We start from the raw sequence: 23,262 nt of genomic DNA, 5'->3' as shown, positions 1-23,262 counted from the left end.
GTCTATGACACAGTCCATAGATAACCTAACCTCCACATTACTCCATGCTCTGCAGGGTCCTGTCTCGGCTATGAGCGTTACCCAGCAAAGGGACAGCTCCACTCAGGGACAGGCCGTTTCTTGCTCTCCCAGACGTAAGCGGACCCACACGTCGCGTTCCTCTGCGTCATCCCATAGCACACGGTCATCCCCCTCCAGGGAGAGACACCGTAGTTCCAGGTCGCCTAGACCGTCCCCTACCAGAGACAGACAATGCAGATCTCCGCAAGAAGACCTCCGCCCCAGCTCACCCACCAGGGAACGCCTGAGCGATACGCAGGATTCGGAAGGCATCTGTGATTCCGACAATGAGACGGAGAGGTCTCTGGTCCCTTGTCCCTGGCCCCCGCGTTCGCTTCAGTTTGGGCGGCCAAGGCCATTCTGGCTTGGGCCAAAACATTGCAAGATGGCCTCCAAACTTCAAATCCTGAGCTGTTGGACCAAGCGGTTCAAATAGCAGTAGTAGCAGATTACATGCTTCATGCAGCCCTTGACTCCGCAAGAGGTGTAGCGGGGATAGCAGCAAACGCCATCACAATTCGGCGTATCCTCCGGCTGCTGGAATGGAAAGCGGATGCGGCCTCAAAGAAGTCCCTCACGCATCTCCCGTTCCTCAGTGGACGGCTTTTCGGTGAAAAGTTGGACACAATGATATCCAACGCCACTGGGGGTAAGAGTACCTCTCTCCCTCAACTAAGACCTAAACGCACGTATAAACGGCGTAACCAAACTCGATTCCGATCCTTTCGGAATTCTTCGGGCTGGTCCGTCTCTTCTGCCCAGCACAAAATCGTAACCGCTCTCCACGCAGGGGACAACCCACGGGTGGCGCAGGGGCCGGACAGGACCTGGCAGTCGAAAACAGGCCAGGCGAAGCCCAAAGGAGGAAAACCTCAGAATTTCACCTCATCATGACTCACGAACTCCGGAAGACACCCCACCAGTAGGCGGACGACTTCTACTCTTTCAGCAAGTCTGGCTGCCTATTACAGAAGACAGGTGGGTCAGGGAAATAGTGTCTTCCGGATACAAGATAGAGTTCACTTCCAGTCCACCAAACCGGTTCTTCCTCTCTGTTCCACCGAAACCGCCAGACAAGGCTCGTGCCTTCCACCAAACGGTCTCCTCTCTCCTTCAAGCAGGAGTCGTAGTACCGGTTCCCGCAGCCGAATGCTTCCGAGGGTTCTACTCCAATCTATTCGTAGTCCCCAAGAAAGGAGGCAGCGTCCGGCCCATTCTAGACCTAAAACAACTCAACAAATATGTACGGGTTCGTCATTTTCGCATGGAGTCCCTTCGGTCCATCATTGCGTCCATGGAGCAGGGAGAATATCTCGCCTCCATATACATACAAGATGCATACCTGCATATACCTATTGCTCCCGCCCATCAAAGATTTCTCAGGTTCGCGATCAACCAGGACCACTACCAGTTCGTGGCTCTCCCGTTCGGACTCGCCACGGCTCCCAGAACGTTTACCATGATCATGGCAGCTACCATGGACGTGCTACATTCCAGAGGCATTGTTGTTCCATACCTGGACGACCTTCTCATCAAGTCTCCCACCTTCAAGGACTGCGAGGTCAGCGTCTCAATCACAATCGACACTGAGTCGCTTGGGCTGGTTAGTCAACTTACAAAAGTCATCGACTACCCCGAGTCAGTCCCTGACCTTCCTGGGGATGCTATTCGACACCTCCAGGGGTCTGGTGCTCCTTCCCAGGGACAAGGCACTGGCTTTCCATCTGGGAGTTCGCATACTCCTCCGCAATCCTCCCTGATATCTCCGGTTTGCCATGAGAGTACTCGGCAGGATGGCAGCAGCAATGGAGGCGGTACCATTTGCCCAATTTCACCTCAGGCCTCTTCAACTTGCCATCCTCAAGTCATGGGACAGGAATCCTTTCTCCCTCGACAGGGAGTTCCGGCTCACATCGGGAACCAGGAGGTCCCTACTCTGGTGGCTCAAGCCGACCTCACTTGCAGCGGGAAAATCCTTTCTCCCAGGTCAATGTGTCGGGGTAGCTATTGAGGGAGGGCTAAATTAACCCTTCACGGTTGAGCCAGTGATGTCCAAATTATTCCACAGAGTGTTGCTAGCAACTCAAATGACCACACGGAGACGGGGGGGTCTCTGTACGGGAGGATCAAGGCAGGTCCCTAAGCCCCTTTATTTTAGTCACTTCTTTTATAACATTTTGCTTAATTATGCAAAGTTCTCAACTACCAATAACATCATTTCACTTTATAAGCCAATAATATTGCAAGAAAACCGGAAACTACATATATGTCCGTATCCAAATAGAAAGTAGTATAATGGCATATTCTTCAGAGTAATACACCCCCGCCTCCCTTATCTTGCACCTGATGGGAATAGTCTGGTTTCATGACAGCCCATCCCAATTACAAAAATGTATCTTACAGCAACAAAAATGGAGAAACGAAACCTTCAGAGAATGGACAAAACGAAACTTCAGCTTTGATTTTAGTTTTAACCCTTCACAAATGGAAGGTCCTGACCACCGACGCGAGCCTGACAGGTTGGGGTGCAGTGCACCTACATCACAAAGCACAGGGCAAGTGGTCACCAGTGGAAGCGAACATGCCCATCACCATCCTGGAAATTCGGGCCATCTTCCTGGCATTGAGAGCTTTTCGTCAATTACTGGCAGCCTCTCATATCAGAGTACAGTTGGACCATGCCATGGCGGTGGCATATGTGAATCACCAAGGCGGGACCCGCAGTACCCAGGCGATGAGAGAAGTGGCACATATCCTGCAATGGGCGGAAGACACGAGGTCGGTACTCTCTGCGGTCCACATCCCGGGTGTGGACAACTGGGAAGCCGACTTCTTCAGCAGGCAAGGAATGGACTCGGGGGGAGTGGTCTCTCCACCCCGAAATTTTTTGCCAGTTCTTCCATCACTGGGGGACCCCAGACGTGGACTTAATGGCATCCCTTCTCAATGCCAAGGTCCCCAATTTCATGGCCAGGACACGCGACCCGCGGTCGCTCGGAGCAGATGCCCTAGTTCAGGACTGGACTCAGTTCCAGCTTCTGTACATTTTTCCACCTCTTCCCCTGATATCCAGAGTCGTGAGGAAGATCAAACAAGAGGGAGTTCCAACTATCCTGATCGCGCCAGACTGGCCCAGACGTACATGGTACGCCGACGTCGTACAACTTACAGCAGACTCCCCCTGGCGTCTCCCCGACCGTCACGACCTTCTGTCACAAGGTCCGTTCTACCATCTGAACTCAGGGGCTCTCAATTTGACGGCGTGGCCCTTGAAACCTGGTTTCTAACCCAGGCAGGGCTCTCACCAGATGTCATTACGACCATGATCAGGGCAAGGAAGCCAGCCTCCGCCAAGATTTATTACCATACCTGGAGAGCTTTCTTTACCTGGTGCGAATCTCGCGGACAGGTCCCACTCCAGTATTCCCTCCCAAAGGTACTCGGGTTTCTTCAATCGGGCCTGGATGCCAGGCTATCCCTAGGCTCCCTTAAAAGCCAGGTGTCAGCGCTTTCAGTGCTTTTCCAAAGGCGTATTGCTAACAAGCCGCAAGTAAGGACTTTTTTCCAACGAGTTTCCAGATTAGTTCCCCCCTACAGACGTCCACTGGAAACGTGGGACCTCAACCTGGTCCTGACAGCATTGCAGGCACCATCTTTCGAACCCCTTAAGGAAGTCCCACTCCGCATTCTGGTGGTTTTTCTGGTGGCAATCACCTCGCTGCGCAGGGTGTCTGAATTGTCAGCACTCTCCTGCAGGAGGCCTTTCCTAGCCTTCCACCAGGACAAGGTGGTTCTCCGTACAGTACCATCTTTCCTTCCGAAGGTTGTGTCCAACTTCCACCTCAATGAGGAAATTTCTCTGCCATCCCTTTGCCCGCTTCCGGTTCAAAGAGTGGAGAAGGCTCTGCATACGCTTGACCTCGTGCAGGGCATTGCGTATATACATGTCTAGGTCTGCACCCTTCCGGAAGTCTGATTCCCTTTTCCTTCTTCCGGAGGGCATTCGCAAAGGTCTGCCGGCTTCCAAAGCTACCCTTGCCAGGTGGATCATATCCACCATACAAGAGGCTTACCGACTGAACAATTCTCCTCTTCCGGCCGGTGTCACGGCACACTCTACGTGGGCAGTAGGGGCCTCCTGGGCCGTTTGGCACCAGGCTTCGGCACAACAAGTGTGTAAAGCGGCCACTTGGACTAGCCTACACACGTTTAGGAAACACTAGTGTGTTCATACCCAGACCTCAGCGGATGCGAGCCTGGGTAGACAGGTTCTGCAAGCGGCAGTGCCCCAAGTTTAGGGACCTGTTAGCACAATATTCGTCCATTGCTTCCCACCCAGAGACTGCTTTGGGACATCCCATGGTTCTGTGTCCCCCAATGAGGCGACAGTAAAGGAGGTTTTTGTGTACTCACCATAAAATCTCTTTCTCTTAGCCTCTAATTGGGGGACACAGCTCCCACCCTGTTGCCCTTACGGGCCGTTGTTACGGTTGAGTTCTCATATTGTTCTTTGAGCTCGTACATAGTAGCCTTCTTACAGGCATGGTTATGTTTCTGTTACGTTCCTTCTAATGCTTTTGCACAAAACTGGACAAGGCTGACGCAGTCCAGGGGTGTATACTGCAGAGGAGGAGCCATAGTTATTCTTTTTCAGATTATGCATAATGTCGCCTCCTAGTGGACAGCAGCATAACACCCATGGTTCTGTGTCCCCCAATTAGAGGCTAAGAGAAAGAGATTTTACGGTGAGTACACAAAAATTGAATTTGCCTCCAACTCTTTTCCTTTCACTTTTTCCCCATTATGTAGATGGGGCAACATTATTTGGTGATTTGGAACGCGCGGGGTTAAAATTTCGCCTCACAACTTAGCCTGTGACGCTCTCTGGGTCCAGACGTGTGACTGTGCCAAATTTTGTGGCTGTAGCTACGATGGTGCATATGCCAATACATACACTTTTTCCCCATTATGTAGATAGGGGCAAAATTATTTGGTGAATTGGAATACGTGGGGTTAAAATTTTGCCTCACAACATAGCCTATGATGCTCTCAGGGTCCAGACGTGTGACTGTGCCAAATTTTGTGGCTGTAGCTGCGACGGTGCGGATGCCAATCCCGGACATACAGTACATATACATACACACCCACATTGAGCTTTATAGATAGATAGATTGATTTATTTTTATTATATATATATATATATATATATATATATATATATATATATATATATATAATATATTTTTTTTTTTTTTGCAATCTTGCAGTGTCTGAAGATCTGGAAAGAAGCACATTGACCATCTCTACTTTGAAGGCCCCTGACAAGCAGGCAGGGGGCAATATAGCAGAAAGAGCATGTTGCCGTGACTACCAAAGAATGGGGCTTGGTACTCTGAGTAATAGTCTAACACGTGCTAAAAATGAACCTTTCCGGATCTCAACAGTGAACCGCATGTATGCCGTTTGTAACAGGTGAGTACTAGCTGTTTAGTCTTTAGAGGTAATTGTGTCCAGTTACATTCCTCATTTTCTTCCTATGTGTCTATTAACCAGCTATCCAGGATTGCTGATTGTCCCTCAGACCATCCAGGACAACACTTTACAGAAGATCTCTCGCTGCTACAGACAGAACAGATTTCCTGTGGTATGTTGGCGCAGCCCACGAAGCAAAGCTGTGCTTTTGCGATCAGGTGGACTTCATGGTAAAGGTGTGGTTGGACTCTTTAAATCTCCTAACACAGCTGGTACAGGTTAGTATCCCCTAAAGTAGCCTACCGTCTATTCTGTATGGCTGTTGGGAGAGTAATTGATGCTGGGCCACAGCTAATATTTATGACATTTTTCATATGTTGCCGTCAGAAGAAATCTTATCTAGCCTGTAAATACTAAGAGAAAGATACAGGATTATCTCAAGTATAAATATACTTGAAAATCAGCTTTGCTTGCAACTTCAACATTTACTAGCCATATATTCCCCTATTAAGATTTTGATCGATCCTATATGTGCCATATTATGTCCTTGTTTACAGCCTGAGGAGATGAACACATGTCCTGTAAAGGCCGCTTTTGTCCATAAACATATTTTAAAGGCTATCTTTGGGGGTAATTTTTTTATTATTATTATATTAGTTAACCCCTTCATGACCTATGATGTGCTTATATACGTTGTGTCCTTTAACTTGAAGTGGGCTCTGACGCTGAGCTGGCATCTTTCCCCGCACATGATAGCTGAGTTATTCGGCTTTCCTTTGCCTTTGACAGCTACAGGTGGATCGGAGCTCCACCCACTGCTGCTAACCAGTTAAATCCTGCTGTCAGTGTCTGACAGCAGAATTAAACGTCGGTCGAAAGAGCATCATTAATGCTAGACATTGGCACCCCTGTCACGTGATCGGGGGGGGGGGGGACCGATAGGTTGTCATGACAGCTGCGGGTCTGCAAAAGACCCCATGCTTGTCATTACAACACTCCTGTGAACACCAGTTTGTGGCATGACGAGAAGAAAAATTGAAATGCCAGAATTATTGGGGGGGGGGGGGGGCGGTTGGCCGCCACAACATTGCAATAAAATGCAATACAGGCATTCAAAACACATCTACTTCCAGCATCATGCATATATATTAAGCGCTCGCACTTTATTGTATATTAACTCTTACTGTCTTGGATGTTCAATATGATGTATATTGCATTGTTAGTGTGATTAGGACTGCAGCATATATTTCCATCATCAATATTAGGTTCTTACTAGTGTACAGGCTCTGTATGTATAAACCCCTATAAATGGAGTGATTCTTAATATAACCTCTGCACAGTGAATTTTTCGTTTTCTGTTTGTATGTGTTGATATCTCCTTTTCTAATTGTCTTTTTTTTTTTAAATAACTAAAGATCAATACTTTTTAGACACTATTTTGCCTTTGGAGGATCATTTTTTTTTCTTTATTACTTCTCAGTCTTTCACAATCCTCCATGTTACTATTTAGGGCACAATAGGCTTTTGCTGCTGAATACTGGCCAGCAGATCACTGTGCATACAGCCGCCATTTTTCTTTCCCATGAAGATGACGCCGGACCGGGAGATTGATCAGGAGGGACCCGGCGGTTGGCTTTGGGGGCCATTATTTCTCTCTCTTCTTACAAGTAAATCATGTCAGAAGAAAGAGAAATCATTGAAACTACCCCGGTAGCTGAGACTCCGGAGATTTTCTGACTCTGGGAGGCACTACAGCCTTATTCCCGATCGCGTTTGGGTGAATAAGTACCTTTAGCGGCCGCCATTTTAATGCATATCGGCGGTCACTAAACCCAAGTTGCATACAGAAGCATTGAAAAAGGATGTTCTCTTGTTTTTCTGTGTGTTAATGATTATTTTTCTTCACATGTAACCAGTATTCTGTAGTATTAACCGTTCTGTGTCCCCAGGACAATCTCAGACAGATTCCACTTCTCTGGAGCAGGAGAAATACCTCCAGGCTGTAGTGAACTCAATGCCTCGTTATGCAGAAATGAGTGGCAGAAATACACTCAGTGCTTTCCCTTCTTCACATCTCTATGGTGAGAAGCCTTTTATTTACAGGGGGAAATAACTTGTGGGCAAAAATGAGAAAACCGTTTGTTATTGCTTGCACTATAAGCAGCAGTGGGTTTTGTTAACCACATCATGTCATATTTTCATTTTAATTTTTATCATTATGCTTACTCATTTAAAGGGGTTGAACCAAGTTTGGACGTTATTCCATATCCGTATGATAGGGGATAACTTGCTAATGGCTGGGTGTTCTGCCCCTGGGGCCCTCGGAAGCGGTGTTCAATCATGCACTCCTCCATTTATGATCGACCACTGCTCCATTCACATGGGGCTCTCCAGTTCTCTAAGGTCTCAGTGGTCAGACTATGGATAGGGCATAACTTCCCAACTTGGTACAACTTGTTTAAGCCTTTTTAATATTTCTTTCATACCTTTTCCATGTTACAGCAGATCTTTTTCTAGTTATCACTGCACTTCCATTCTCCACTACTCATTGAAGAATGGCGTTATGTGCCTGGTGGGTGATGGGTGTATGAGCATGTGGCGATATGCTTGTTTACTTTTCTTAAAGGAATAAACTCTTCCTTAAAAAGTCTTGACAGATCACTTGGGTATATCATCACCTTGTGATCAGTGGGGAGCCCTAGCAATCCAGACTTAGACGTGTGTTACCTCTATATTCCCTCCCCTTTGCAAGTAAATGCAACTTGCTCTAATCTCTTGAAATGAGGGGTGCAGCAGCTCCCTGCACAAAAGAGAAATGGTGATGAGGATAAAGCTGTGCACAGTCTTCATCCTCGGCATCCTGGTGGTTCCGGAGCTTGAGGTGGAGAGGGTTTGAGTTATTCACTTCATCTTATCCTTACCTTAACAAATATATTGATGACATTATTTTGTGACACTTGTATTTGGTAAGTATTGCAGGTCTTCTCCTTCACTTGTTAGTGCTGCCTCCCTCACAGATTGTGACCAGCCCTGTACATTAAAGGGGTATTCCTGTCTCCAAAATATTGTAACAATATGTAGTTTGTACAATAATATTAGCCAATGCTTCTAAAGTTAAATGTAGCATAGTTTTTCTGATTCGATATGTCTTTCCTCATGTGCAGGCATTGCAGGACCTTAGGTATCCATGGTTACGACCACTGATATAGTGACAGGTAGTTGCTAATGATCTGACACCATGGATACCTAAGGTCCAGTACTGCTCTGCACGTGGGGGAAGTGACATAATGAATCACAAAAGCTATACTACATTTCTAATTGGAGGTATTTGTTAATATTATTACACCTACTACAAATTGGGATATGATCCTGGAGATGAGAATACCCCTTTAATCTCCAATGGAATAACAATTGTGGTCTGGTCAAGTGCTTCTATGTTGGCAGCAATTTGTACAATGGGGGGGGGGGGACTAGAAAAGTGCTCAATGTGTGTACTTGCAATGCCAGCACACAGAAGGACAGGTAAATGACATTCACCTCAGATTGTTGTGCTGGAAAGGCACAACTCTGGAGTGGATGTGAAATGGATGACCCCCTCCACACCAACTGCCGCCTTCAAAACCCTCCTGGGCTGGAGCTGCTGGATCATGAACTGGGAAGAACAAAAAGACTGACATCTAGGCTCTGCGATGGAGGAGACAAGCCAGACTTGAAGGAAAGGAAAGTTTATGGAACTACACGTTTCAAAGACGGTCTGTCCACTTCATCAGGTACAGTGTGCCTTCCTTCAGTCAGGCTCGTCACCTCCATCGCAGCGCCTCGACGATATCCGCCCTATTCTTCCTAGTTCATTTTTGTATGATAAGAGCTCTGTCGGCACAAACAAGTGTAGGAGGACAACCTGTAATGCATGTTTTACTGCCACTAAATTGTGTCCCCAACACATCTGATAAAATAAAGGTAAAATTGCTATCCCCTTTAAGTAATGGCATGCTCTAGCAATAAGTGATCTTTTTAGAAAACTGGAAACCCCTTTAACCTGCAAGTTCATGGGAGCTTTTAGTGTGCAGTATTGCCAGACGTACACATTTATTCTGCCACCTCTTGAGGTTTGGGAATGCTTTTAACATTAGACCTAGTTGATTGTGTTTGTGAATAAGTATAGTTGCATACGTCTTTACTCAGAACCTCCGATTTAATTTAGTGACTTTTCTTCACAGTCCTCCAAGTGCCATAGTCCCTTTATAATGCTGTGCCTCTGGAACAGCCACAACATGATGTAGGGTTTACGGTACATGAAGTATTGTATGGCCCCCTTACCGCTTCTTCGAACTCGGCTCCATGCCAATGAACTCTTGACAACACAATTTAATTGATTTTCAATGAACAGAAGTAATGCCATTTTTTTTTTTAATTGTAGCAAATGTCTTTACCTTTCTAGGCAATATTCTGAATGTTTGCTAATAAAAAATCAATCATATTTTTGGCTTACATTAGCTGCTATTTTCAGTGATTGAGTAATTCATGGCCTCAAAACTGTTCCTTTTCTGACAAGCTTCTCAGCTAATGTTTCTTCTATACTATAACTATTCTGTACTGGACTGTTGGCTTATAATAGGTAGGTGTCCACCTCCCTTGGCTGATGTTGCCAGACTCCTCATACATTATGAGGACCTCAGTTTTAAAGGAGTTTGAACCATCTGCATAAAATTACTGAGAAAATGCTAACAATAGAGATTGACAACCTATATTAAGACATACAAACCATTTATACAAAGTTGGTATTTCTGCCACAGATACTCCAGACAAACGTCAACCCAAGTTGGGTTCATTGATGAAGCAGGTGATGGGAGGGAAGGAGGACATTCGAGGAGGTAGGATTTCTGCGTGTGCAAATATATATGGTTACTGCTTTATGCAAGGGATTTGAGGCTGTTGTATATGTGTATAATCTGTGTGATTAGTGACCTTGAATGGGTTTCATCTGTGATGTATGTGATCACTCATCATTAACACTTATAAGACTGACTTTGCTTGGTTCTCATAAAATTCCATGCTCCATACAATGTCCCAATATTCAGCAGCACAGTTTATTTTTATATTTAAAGAAGACCGATCTGTTATAAAAATGACAATAGATTATATTATAAGACTTTTCTGAAATGTCATTGGCAAAAAAAAAATATTTCCCTCAGTATTACAAGGACACATGTTTTACTTTCACTGCAGAGTAAATGCTAAATGCTCATTTGACAACAATTTACCTCACCTCCAACCAGGAGCTTAAACTTTTCTTCAAGCTGAATGCCATTTATCAGTCATGTAATATGATGTCCCTGTCTATAAAGCAACCCTCATAATAGAGAAAGATACTGCTGCTTTTAAAGGATTAATCTGCAAGAGGAGAACATAACTGCTTATAAACGGCTAATCTGACAAGCAGAAAATAGCTGCCTGAGTCTTTCTGCATACTGTACACACATACACAGCACAGTAAGGAAAAGCTGTGACAGAATTACAGTTACCATATTTCTAATCACATTATCCTCCTACTTTTCTATAACACGCAGGAATCCTTATATTTTTGCATTTTTGAAGCCTCAGGATGCACCTTGCTTTAAGAAAGCCCCCCTCAGGTTTAGATATCAGAAGATAGGAAAAACATTTCCTACTACCGTAATTAAAATTTCCATGGAGGTGTACAGAAGAGATGTCAATACCACTAATTTTCCATTGCCTGAACAATACATATGCACACTCAGCTATGCTGCATACATCCACATTCACACAGCTAAGTTGTATACAGTTAGGTCCATATATATTTGGACAGAGACAACATTTTTCTAATTTTGGTTCTAGACATTATGACAATGAATTTTAAACAAAACAATTCAGATGCAGTTGAAGTTCAGACTTTCAGCTTTCATTTGAGGGGTATCCACATTAAAATTGGATAAAGGGTTTAGGAGTTTCAGCTCCTTAACATGTGCCACCCTGTTTTTAAAGGGACCAAAAGTAATTGGACAGATTAAATAATTGTAAATAAAATGTTCATTTCTAGTACTTGGTTTTAAACCCTTTGTTGGCAATGACTGACTGAAGCTCATGGACATCACCAGATGCTGTTTCCTCCTTTTTGATGCTCTGCCAGGCCTTCACTGCGGTGGTTTTTAGTTGCTGTTTGTTTGTGGGCCTTTCTGTCTGAAGTTTAGTCTTTAATAAGTGAAATGCATGCTCAATTGGGTTGAGATCAGGTGACTGACTTGGCCATTCAAGAATATTCCACTTCTTTGCTTTAATAAACTCCTGGGTTGCTTTGGCTTTGTTTTGGGTCATTGTCCATCTGTAGTAGGAAACGACGACCAATCACTTTGGCTGGATATGAGCACACAGTATGGCTCTGAATAACTCAGAATTCATTCGGCTGCTTCTGTCCTGTGTCACATCATCAATAAACACTAGTGACCCAGTGCCACTGGCAGCCATGCATGCCCAAGCCATCACACTGCCTCCGCCGTGTTTTACAGATGATGTGGTATGCTTTGGATCATGAGCTGCACCACGCCTTCGGTTACCATCATTCTGGTAGAGGTTGATCTTGGTTTCATCTGTCCAAAGAATGTTCTTCCAGAACTGTGCTCGCTTTTTTAGATGTTTTTTTAGCAAAGTCCAGTCTAGCCTTTTTATTCTTCACGCTTATGAGTGGCTTGCACCATGCAGTGAACCCTCTGTATTTACTTTAATGCAGTCTTCTCTTTATGGTAGATTTGGATATTGATACGCCTACCTCCTGGAGAGTGTTGTTCACTTGGTTGGCTGTTGTGAAGGGGTTTCTCTTCACCGTGGAGATTATTCTGCGATCATCCACCACTGTTGTCTTCTGTGGGCGCCCAGGTCTTTTTGCATTGATGAGTTCACCAGTACTTTCTTTCTTTCTCAGGATGTACCAAACTGTAGATTTTGCCACTCCTAATGTTGTAGCAATTTCTCGGATGGGTTTTTTCTGTTTTTGCAGCTTAAGGATGGCTTGTTTCACCTGCATGGAGAGCTCCTTTGACCGCATGTTTCCTTCACAGCAAAACCTTCCAAATGCAAGCACTACACCTCAAATCAACTCCAGGCCTTTTACCTGCTTAATTGAGAATAACATAACAAAGGGATTGCCCACACCTGTCCATGAAATAGCCTTGGAGTCAATTGTCCAATTACTTTTGGTCCCTTTAAAAACAGGGTGGCACATGTTAAGGAACTGAAAATCCTAAACCCTTCATCCAATTTTAATGTGGATACCCTCAAATGAAAGCTGAAAGTCTGAACTTCAACTGCATCTGAATTGTTTTGTTTAAAATTCATTGTGGTAATGTCTAGGGCCAAAATTAGAAAAATGTTGGCTCTGTCCAAATATATATGGACCTAACTGTATATGCATACACACACACACACACACCTCTCTGATGGACATGTACACACTGTGTTGATGCCCACACATACAGTGGTACCTGAAAGCAGGTACGGACTGGGGCTGAAATTCAGGCCTGGCATTTGAAATGACACAAGTCCATGCTGTCCCCATCCCCAAGCATCAGATGGGATATCTTACTAATATTACCCTGGATGGAGGAAAGCAAATTTTACTACAAGACCAATCTTTATAATGATACCCGTGGCCTGCTGGGGTAACTGACAGAGTCAGCCACTTTGTGCTCTGTCACAACTCTCCACAGTATGGGTGTCTTGAGAACACCAATTCTGTTAAAAACATAGCGGCCAACGACCAGACAGGCCGTTCTGGCATTTGCCAGATGGCCAGTCCGGCCCTGCTTGAAAGTTTGTGACACCTGCAGAAATGTCTATACTTCTGAATAAATTTGACCTAAAATTGACATTTTCACACCGGTTCTTAAATAAGGAGAACCAAATAAAACTAGTGAAAAATATTGGACTTTGTCACTTGTTACATTAGGAAAATTCTCTAATATCCCTATCTGTGAGTGTCAAAAGTATCACTAAGGATTAGGAGATAAAGTGAAGATGAAATTAAGAGTTTGGAGTTTTCAATCAATGGAGATAATCAGGTGTGAGTGGGCAAACTTTTATTTAAAGAAAAGAATCTATTAGTCTGATCTTCACAACACGTGTTTGTGGACGGGTATCATGACACAAAGAATGGAGACTTCTGAGGACCTCCGAAGATTTGTTGATCATCAAGAGGCTGGAAAAGGTTACAAGCAAGTCTCCAAAGAGTTTGACTAAATGGGTCCACAGTCAGAGAGATTGTGTATAAATAGAGGAAATTCAAGACCATTGTTACCCTCCCCATGATTGATCAACCAACAAAGAGTACAAGAGCAATGTATGTAATATTCTATGAGGTCCCAAAAAATCCCAGGGTAACCTGAAAGCGACTAAAGGCTTTTTTCACATTAGCTAATTTACCATCAGGAGAACACTGAACAACAATGGTGCGCATAGCAGGATTGCAAGAAATAAGCCACTGCTCTCCAAAAAGAACTTCACTGCCCATCTGCAGTGTGCTGAAGAACACCTGGACAAGTCACAAGGCTATTGGGACAATGTTTAGTGGATGGATGAGACCAAAAGACTTTTTTTTTTGTTTTGAAGGGATCCTTTCAACTTGCACCCTGCTCACCAGACAACTCCCAAGTTTTTATTCAAACCTTAATATACCTTCTTTTTTGTGGTTCATTGTTTTGTCTATCACCATAAAATAGTTTTTAGAACTTGTCCTGTGATAATTGTATCAGTTGCTGTCTATTCGTGGAGGTGTTGCTTTTCCCAGACTAATAATCATACTAATTATGTTATCACACCCCCTGTGGGATTGAGGGACATGATTTGCCAGATCAGTGTCACAATCGGCTGTTTGCAAATATCTACCTTCATAGCAATGTGCAATGAAGCTGGGTGTATGCACCCCAGTTTTCTTGCATATGATAGAGTAGGATTTTACATTTTAGCCTCTTTTTACATTATGAAGCTTTGCAAGAGGTTATCGGTCCTCTTTATAGGGGCTGTCTGGTCTAATAAGAAACGTCGCTCAAAAGTGACTGCTTCTGAAGAATCATGACAGTGAATGACGCACAAACGGTCACGACACCCCAATATTCACTGTGCAGGTGGGCAGTCATGTGCCAACTAGACTCCTTATCTTCTTTCAGTTTTCATCTAGAAGGCAGGTGAGTCTAGTCTACATATGACTGCCCATGCATTGAATGCAGGTGAATCATCAGTGTGCTTATTCTATGTGCACTGACCTAATTCAACCCATGTTTCATACATTTTATGATTTTATTTGTTCTTTGATGGCTATGGATTCCTTTTTTTTATTAACACAAAAAATGACTAAACCAAACTTTTATGTAGCGCTAAACCACTTACATTGAGCTTGAATAATAATTGATACAAGGTTCTCTTAATGTGTGGCACTTACCATCGTGCACCACTTCTGCATTGCGTGCTGATCTAGCTGTGTTCTCCTGGTCGTTCATTCTGTCCCGTTCTAACACTTCAGTCAAAAATGTGGTTATTTCCACTTGAACCAGTTGCCCCTCTCTCCTTAAACCAGGTCTTTCAACTCGGGGTATTAAGCACCCCGCAGTGAGACGAGGCTATGCTGAACAAGGTCAGTACAGATGTCTTCCTGCTAACTTCAGTTGGTTGGCCATGTCCTTGTGCTTAACATAGACTTTAGAAATGTGTTTTCCCTTTGTAAGATTTGGGTATATTACAAAGCTTGCTACTTAATTGCCTTTTAATGTCTTTGCATCGCTTCCCATTTTATGTCTTTCTTAAAGAAAACATGTCACTTGAAAAAAATGCCATTAAACTGCAGATATGGGGTTAGTCTGCAGGTTAATAGCATTACTAACCTGCCTGGCACCTACATGTAGCCGAATGCCGCTGGGAGAAAATGCGCTTTATTCCTTCCAGCAGCGTTCCGGTTTTAGTCACTGGGACGGTGCAGGCATGAGTTGAGTCACCGCTCTGTGTATACAGAGCAGCAGCTGTAACCGCACCCATGGCCCGGTCTGACCCAGCATTGGGGTCAGGGCACGCGGTTTCAGAAAATTTTGGCTACGTGCAGGCGCCAGGCAGGTTAATAGCACTATTAATCTGCAGATTAACCCCATATCTGCAGGTTAATAACGTTTTTTCTGGTGACATATTCCTTTTAATATATTGTGTTTACGAGTAGAATAACACTAAGTTATTGTCTCCAGCTAAGTAAGATGCAGGGAGCTTTGTTATTTGGGATCCTCATCAGCTTTCATGTTCCTGTAGGGAAATGGGGAAGCATGCGTGGCACTGGAAGACTTAGTTCCTACGGCATGAACTCCGATGTAGGAACGAGACTGGCAGCAAGAGAACTTCTTACTCCTCATCAAAACGGAGGCCCTTCAGAAGGTGCACTGACTCCGCGCAGAGCTGCTCTGTACATCATTGGTGACAAGTCACAGCTTAAAGTAAGTCTTAGTCTTCCTGGCAATTGTGCTTTGTAACATCATGTGTATGTGGCATATGCCTGATGCGTTGACTGAATTTACTTTTCAGGGGGTGAAGCAAGACCCACTGCAGCAGTGGGAACTAGTCCCTATTGAGCTATTTGACGTCAGACAAGTTAAAGCCAGTTTCAAAAAACTGATGAAGGCCTGTGTGCCGAGTGCCCCATCCACAGACCCTAGCCTATCCTACCTGCGCACCCTAGAAGACTCTGAGTGGCTTTTACAGGTAAATCCATATGAACCAGCTGCTTTCCTCCATTTTTTCTTACACTTCACACAACAGAGTCTGCTTGGTTTTTCGCTTTGTTTTTGACTAACTGCAATGTTTTATGTATTTTAGCTTCACAAGCTACTCCAAGTCTCTGCACTGGTTGTAGAATTGTTGGACAGTGGTTCTTCTGTCTTGGTTGGCCTTGAAGATGGATGGGATCTTACCACACAGGTACTGAAATTATTTGCATCCAGCTCTTTTTGATAATTGAAAGTCTTCATGTGTTCATACATATATCGATTCAGTACAATTTTTGTCCTTTTTTTTTTTATTTATTAGGTGGTGTCTCTGGTTCAGCTATTGTCTGACCCGTATTATCGAACTATTGAAGGATTTCGACTACTTATAGAAAAAGAATGGCTTTCATTTGGTCACAGATTTAGTTATCGTGGTGCACACACAGCAGCCAGCCAGAGTAATGGTTTCACTCCTGTTTTCCTACAGTTTTTGGACTGCGTGCATCAGGTCAGTGTGAATCGACATTTGTGCTGTCATACAGAATACGATGTGTGATAGCTATTATATGTTTGTTAGTGTAGACAATAAACACCACAGTTTTTTTTTCCTTATGTATATAAAAAGATTTGATCTTATAGATTCCTAATTATAATGCACAGTGAACTAATTATTTAAGTGACAAGATCCCATTTGACAAATTCTCTTTTCTCGTTCGCCTTATTGGGGGACACAGAGACCATGGGTGTATGCTGCTGCCACTAGGAGGCTGACACTATGCACAAAAAAGGTTAGCTCCTCCTCCGCAGTTTACACCCCACCGACCGGCAGGAAATTCCTCAGTTTAGCTTAGTGTCAGTAGGAGGTGGACACGGGTCTTTCATTAGACCCATATCTACCTCAGCGTGCGTCGTTTCTTTTCAGGTTATCCGGAGGGATACAGTGTGAAGAGTCACATCTGTAGTCACACAAGGAGACTATGAGTACGGCGTGTACTGCCACCCCGTATCCTCATAGGTCTCTACAGCAGGACCAAGAGCCCCCTAACACGGATGTGTGTCAGGCAATCTAGATGGTCCTCGTTCCCCGTCTCCCACCCACTCGCCTACCAGAGCCTGTCGGTCGGATGAGGCACGGATACTCTTCTACAGGATTGACAACACACGCTGGTTGAAGGTACCTTTATTCACAGGTTACATCAGAGGCGGATCAGGCAGGGTAAGTATGAGGCCCCGAGTCCCATTCTTCTCAGCAGCTCCAAACACGGATCCTTCAGGAGCGGTGGCTGTGGCAGTGCTGCGACGCCTCCTCGTTGCCCCGCACACCGCATAGTCCTTCTCAGCAGCCTCCCTCCCAGGCCTCCTCTCCAGAGTCAGGTGAAGCGTTCTCGGACAGGTCATCTGAGGGGATTTTAGAGCTGGATTCGGACCAGGATGCGAATATGAAGGTTACGGTGCAGGACCTCATTGCAGCGATTCACCATACCTTCGACATTGCTGACTCCCCTGCGAAATCCTCAGATCAGGAGGTTTCGTTCAGACGGGCGGAAACACCCTCCAGGGTATTTCCTTTCCATTCCGAGTTTGGAAAGATTTTACCAAGGAAAGAGAAGATCTGACCAGACGGTTTCAAAGAGGAAAGCATCTCGGCATACTGTACCCGTTTGCCAAAGAGCTCACGGACAACTGGTCTGCTTCTCCCTCTGTGGACCCACCCGTGTCCAGACTTTCTAATAACACGGTTCTCCTGCTTTCAAGTGTGGCGTCTTTAAAGGATTCTAATGATAGGATTATAGAATCCCTAGCAAAGTCTGCATTCGAAGCGGTATGTCCAATTTTTGCTTCATTTTGGGCAGCAAAGGCCATAGCTACTTGGGCAGAGGATCTTCGTAAGGGCATCCTAGATAAAGCACAACCAGAGCGGTTGGCCGACCTCGCCAATCAGATCTCCCATACGGGGGATTATCTGCTTTCTGCTTCTTTGGATACCGCATCCTGCGCGGTTCAGGCGTCAAGCAGCGTAGTGGCAATCCGACGTACGATTTGGCTCCAGGCCTGGCAGGCGGACTTGTCTTCTAAGAAGTCTCTTACTAATCTGCCTTTTCAGGGAGTGCGCCTCTTTGGATCCCAATTGGATCAGATTATTAAGGACGCCACCAGAGGCACAAGTTCCCTCCTCCCTCAGTTGAAGCCTCGCAGACCTCCACTATGGCGTCAGTTTCGTCCCTTTCGGGCTTTCCGCCGTTTCAATACGGCGGAGAACCCTTCCAACCAACAGAGACCGCAGGCTCGTCAGGATAGAAAGAAAGTTTCCTTCAGACCCACCCCCTCCTGTCGATCACACTCTTCCCAGGGCAGACCATCCAGATCCAGATCTGGACGGTCCACATCAGCATGACTATCGTCGGACTTCCGAGGGTCCCTTCCAATTGGAAAGTCGATTCCTCTTCTTCAGGGACGTCTGGCTGGCCTCAGTGGAGGACGCTTGGGTCAGGGAAGTTGTGTCGTCAGGATACAAGATAGAGTTCGTTTCTCGTCCGCGAGATCGTTTCTTCGAATCCCGCCCTCCAAAAGATCCAGCCTTGATTCCGGGGTTCTTTACAGCCATCGCCTCTCTCCTCAGTTCCGGAGTGATTGTGCCAGTTCCCGAGGCGGAGCGTTTCACAGGGTTTTATTCGAACCTCTTTGTGGTGCCGAAAAAAGACGGGGCGGTCCGACCAATCTTGGATCTCAAGCTACTCAACAAAAGAGTCCGCCTCCGCCACTTCCGGATGGAGTCGGTTCGCTTGGTAATCGCTTCCATGGAGGAGCAGGAATTCATGTGTTCAATAGACATCCAAGATGCCTATCTACATGTTCCCATATTCTCCGGACATCAGAAGTTCCTGAGGTTTGCGATTCGCCAGGAACATTACCAGTTCGTCGCGCTGCCCTTCGGTCTCGCCACCACACCCAGAGACTTCACGAAGATCATGGCTGCGTTGATGGCCTTGTTGAGGATCAGAGGTCTCGTCCTTTTTCCGTACCTCGACGACATTCTGGTCAAAGCTTCCTCTTTTCAACAGGCTCACCTAAGTCTGACAATCGTCTTAGACACTCTTTCCAATTTCGGGTGGATCGTCAACAGGAAAAAGTCCTGTCTGGTTCCTACTTAGCGGCTTGTTTTTCTGGGCCTACTGTTCGACACTCGTCGGGCAAGGGAATTTCTCCCACAAGAGAAGATTCTTTCCCTGCAGCAGGATGTACGATCGCTGCAGATCACACAATTTCCGTCCCTCCGAACAACCATGAGGGTCCTGGGAAAGATGATGTCGGCGATAGAGGCAGTTCCCTTTGCCCAATTTCACGCCAGAACTCTCCAACACGCCATCCTGTCAAGGTGGAACAGGTCGGCTCTGTCCCTGGATCGTCCTATTCGTCTTTCACACCGGATCAAACGGTCACTCAACTGGTGGTTGACGTCACCTCTCATTTCCTTGGGATGGTCTTTTCTTCCCATTCACTGGCAGATTGTAACAACGGATGCCAGCCTCCTCGGCTGGGGGGCAGTGTTCCGCAATCACACTGTTCAGGGTCGATGGTCGTCTCAGGAATCAGCTCTGCCGATCAACGTCCTAGAGATACGAGCGATTCATCTGGCTCTCGTTCACCGGGAGAGGCTCCTCTCGGGCCTGCCTGTCCGGATTCAGACAGACAATGCCACAGCGGTGGCATATGTCAACCGCCAAGGAGGGACACGGAGTGTCTCAGCCCTAGCAGAAGTGTCCAAGATTCTTCATTGGGCAGAGGTTTCCGTGCCGACAATTTCCGCGGTACACATTCCCGGCGTAGACAACTGGGCCGCCGATTTTCTCAGCCGCGAGGGTCTCGCGGCGGGAGAGTGGTCCCTACATCCGGAGGTGTTTCATCTGCTCTGCCATCGATGGGGAACCCCGGACGTAGATCTGCTGGCGTCTCGCCTCAACAGGAAAGTCCCACAGTTTGTATCCAGGTCTCGAGACCCTATGGCAGTGGGCGCCGACGCTCTGGCCGTCATCCCTTGGTCGCAGTTTCAACTCCCCTACCTGTTTCCTCCCTTGCCTCTTCTTCCCAAACTGTTGAAGATCAAAGCAGAAGGAATCCCAGTCATTCTCATCGCCCCAAATTGGCCCAGAAGGTCTTGGTTGGCGGACATTGTCAATCTTCTCGCGGACGCCCCCTGGAAGCTTCCAGACAGGGCAGATCTGCTGTCTCAAGGCCCAATTTGCCACCCCAATTCTCGGTCGCTCAATTTAACGGCGTGGCTGTTGAGACCAAGGTTTTGAAACGGGCAGGATTTTCCGATCGAGTAATTCATACCATGATCAGAGCCAGAAAGCCATCATCTTCCAAAATTTATTACCGTGTCTGGAAGGCCTATTTCACATGGTGCGAGGCCAATGACATCGCGCCCTTGTGCTTTTTGCTCCCTTCGGTTCTGGCGTTTCTTCAGGCAGGGCTTGATTCGGGACTTGCCTTCAAGCTCTTTGAAGGGTCAGGTTTCGGCGCTGTCCATTTTATTTCAGAAGACGTTGGCCTCCCGTCCTCAGGTCAAGACCTTCCTTCAAGGCGTGGCTCACACGGCCGTAGATCCTTGGGATCTTAATCTGGTTTTCAAGGTTCTGCAGGGTCCTCCTTTTGAACCTCTCAAGGATGTTTCCCTTTCTCTCCTTTCTTGGAAGGTGGCCTTTCTGGTGGCCATCACTTCCATCCGGCGCGTGTCGGAATTGGCGGCCCTTTCTTGCCGTTCCCCTTTTTTTGTACTCCACCAGGATAAGGTAGTTCTGCGGCTTCCGCCCTCTTTCCTGCCTAAGGTGGTGTCTTCTTTCCACCTCAATGAGGATATTGTTCTTCCGTCCTTCTGTCCGAGTCCAACTCATCCTTGGGAGCGGTCCTTGAACAAGCTGGATGTGGTCAGGGCGATGAGAGTCTATCTATCCAGGACGACTTCCTTGCGAAAGACAGAGTCTCTCTTCATCATTCCAGTTGGGGCGCGGAAAGGTCACCCAGCTTCAAAGGCCACTATTGCTCGCTGGATCAGATCGGCTATCTTGGAGGCCTACCGAGTTAAGCATCGAGTGGCTCCTCCAGGGATCAGAGCGCACTCTACCCGGGCAGTGGGTGCCTCCTGGGTGGTACGCCACAGGGCTTCCGTGCTGCAGCTTTGCAAAGCTGCAACCTGGTCGTCGGTTCACGACGACATTCTACAATGTCCACACCTACTCTTCGGTGGACGTCAGCCTAGGTAGGAGGATTCTGCAGGAGGCGGTGGTGAGTCCACTGGTCTGATGGAAGTTTGTTTTTCCCACCCCAGGGACTGCTTTGGGACGTCCCATGATCTCTGTGTCCCCAATAAGGCGAACGAGAAAACAGGATTTTTTTGGGTTGCTTACCGTAATAACTGTTTCTCGGAGCCTTCATTTGGGGACACAGCACCCTCCCATGTTCTACAACTCCTGTTATTATGTTTGTTGGTTGTTTACAGTTGAGTTGTCCTGTTTTCAATCTATTCTGTTACTTCTCCTACTGCTTTCTCACTAACTGAGGAATTTCCTGCCGGTCGGTGGGGTGTACACTGCAGAGGAGGTAACCTTTTTTGTGCATAGTGTCAGCCTCCTAGTGGCAGCAGCATACACCCATGGTCTCTGTGTCCCCCAATGAAGCTCCGAGAAACAGATTTTACGGTAAGCAACCCAAAAAATCCTGTTTTTTAACCTCTTCCCTACAGATCCATTTGCAGTTCCCATCGGAGTTTGAGTTCAGCCAGTATTACCTGAAGTTTGTGGCTTATCATTGTGTGTCAAACCGATTCCGCACCTTCTTACTAGACTCTGATTGTGAGAGGATTGAGAAAGGTGAGTCCGTCAACTGCTTGTGTACGTGGTCTTTGTGCGATCCTTAATTACGCAACCTTTTTCATATCTTTTATCAATGAATCCTGAAACTCGACTTTTGTTATCCATGCAATTTACCCATATAAAGCCCTGCTTTTTGCACACAATAGCTGAACAGTCACTTTAATATATGTTTTATTTGATCACATTTTTATTGCAGGAGTTCTGTATGATGAAAAGGGAGATCGACGTGGCCCTCACATCTGCCGCTCTCTATGGGAGTACATGGAGCGAATACACAAGAAGAATCCAATGTTCTATAACTATATGTTCTGCCCTGAGGATGGAGAGGTAAGCTGTTGCACAGTTTGGCACCATGTTTCCATATTATAAATGTAATGGAAGTATATACCGTATTTTTCGTACTATAAGACGCACCGCAAATTTTCAGAAGAAAATGGGGAAATAAAATGTGTCAAATGGGGGTCCGTCTTACAGTCTGATTTCAGTTTACCAGGGAAGGGAGCGGCACAGATGGAGGAGTGTTCACAGGGGTCTTTCGGTGGTCCAGGCTGGTGCGGTGACCTCTGGGAAATCCCATCCCAAGCTGGTGTGGCGGCGATGTTATGTGCTGGGGCAGGGGTGGAGGATCTTTGTTGGGGATGGGGCTCTGTGCTAGGGCAGGGGGGCTGTGCTCCGGTGCAGTGGCTATCTGTGCTCCGTGGGGGGCTCCGCCTGCATCTCGTCAAAGCCCAGATACCCCCACACATCCGTTGCTGCCATGTTGCGGTGGCCTCTAGAACATGGCCGCCAGGCTGGGGACGGCGCATGCTCAGATTCCGATCTCGTGACAAGATCTCTGGACGAGTTCTCATTGCTGAGATTTGAATCTGAGCATGTGCCGCCCCCGACCCGGTGGCCATGTTCTCGGTGGCCATGTTCCCAGAGGCCACCGCAACATGGTAGCAACGGATGTGCGGGGGCCTCCGGGCTTTGACGAAATGCAGGCGGAGACCCCACGGAGCACAGAAAGCCGCTGTCATTGCACCGGAGCACAGCCCGCTACCACCACCACACCACAGAGCACTGCCACAGCCGGACCAGCCACCAGATTTGTAAGTATATTGCGA

At 46.3% G+C, this 23,262-nt stretch overlaps 1 protein-coding gene across 9 annotated transcripts in view; it reads left to right on the top strand.

The window, feature by feature from the left end:
- The window catches only part of SBF1 (SET binding factor 1), a 198,275-nt gene that overhangs the window by 152,814 nt on the left and 22,199 nt on the right, over nucleotides 1-23,262 (top strand). For 4 of the 9 annotated variants that reach the window (XM_073579273.1, XM_073579272.1, XM_073579275.1 and 1 more), the window contains 11 exons: nucleotides 5,328-5,532; nucleotides 5,614-5,810; nucleotides 7,482-7,613; nucleotides 10,329-10,406; nucleotides 15,119-15,175; nucleotides 15,835-16,016; nucleotides 16,105-16,281; nucleotides 16,396-16,497; nucleotides 16,606-16,791; nucleotides 22,027-22,153; nucleotides 22,353-22,483. In XM_073579273.1, the coding sequence (XP_073435374.1) occupies nucleotides 5,328-5,532; nucleotides 5,614-5,810; nucleotides 7,482-7,613; nucleotides 10,329-10,406; nucleotides 15,119-15,175; nucleotides 15,835-16,016; nucleotides 16,105-16,281; nucleotides 16,396-16,497; nucleotides 16,606-16,791; nucleotides 22,027-22,153; nucleotides 22,353-22,483 (1,574 nt within the window). The remainder of the gene's footprint in view (nucleotides 1-5,327; nucleotides 5,533-5,613; nucleotides 5,811-7,481; nucleotides 7,614-10,328; nucleotides 10,407-15,118; nucleotides 15,176-15,834; nucleotides 16,017-16,104; nucleotides 16,282-16,395; nucleotides 16,498-16,605; nucleotides 16,792-22,026; nucleotides 22,154-22,352; nucleotides 22,484-23,262) is intronic. The other 5 variants (XM_073579279.1, XM_073579278.1, XM_073579276.1 and 2 more) reach the window with 2 other exon arrangements.

This window comes from Dendrobates tinctorius, unplaced genomic scaffold (genome assembly GCF_039654945.1).
Source record: "Dendrobates tinctorius isolate UK_male_01 unplaced genomic scaffold, ASM3965494v1 ptg000062l, whole genome shotgun sequence".
Lineage (NCBI taxonomy): Eukaryota > Metazoa > Chordata > Amphibia > Anura > Dendrobatidae > Dendrobates > Dendrobates tinctorius.
Note: the sequence above shows the minus strand (reverse complement) of the source record. Positions and strands in the feature narration are given on the sequence as shown.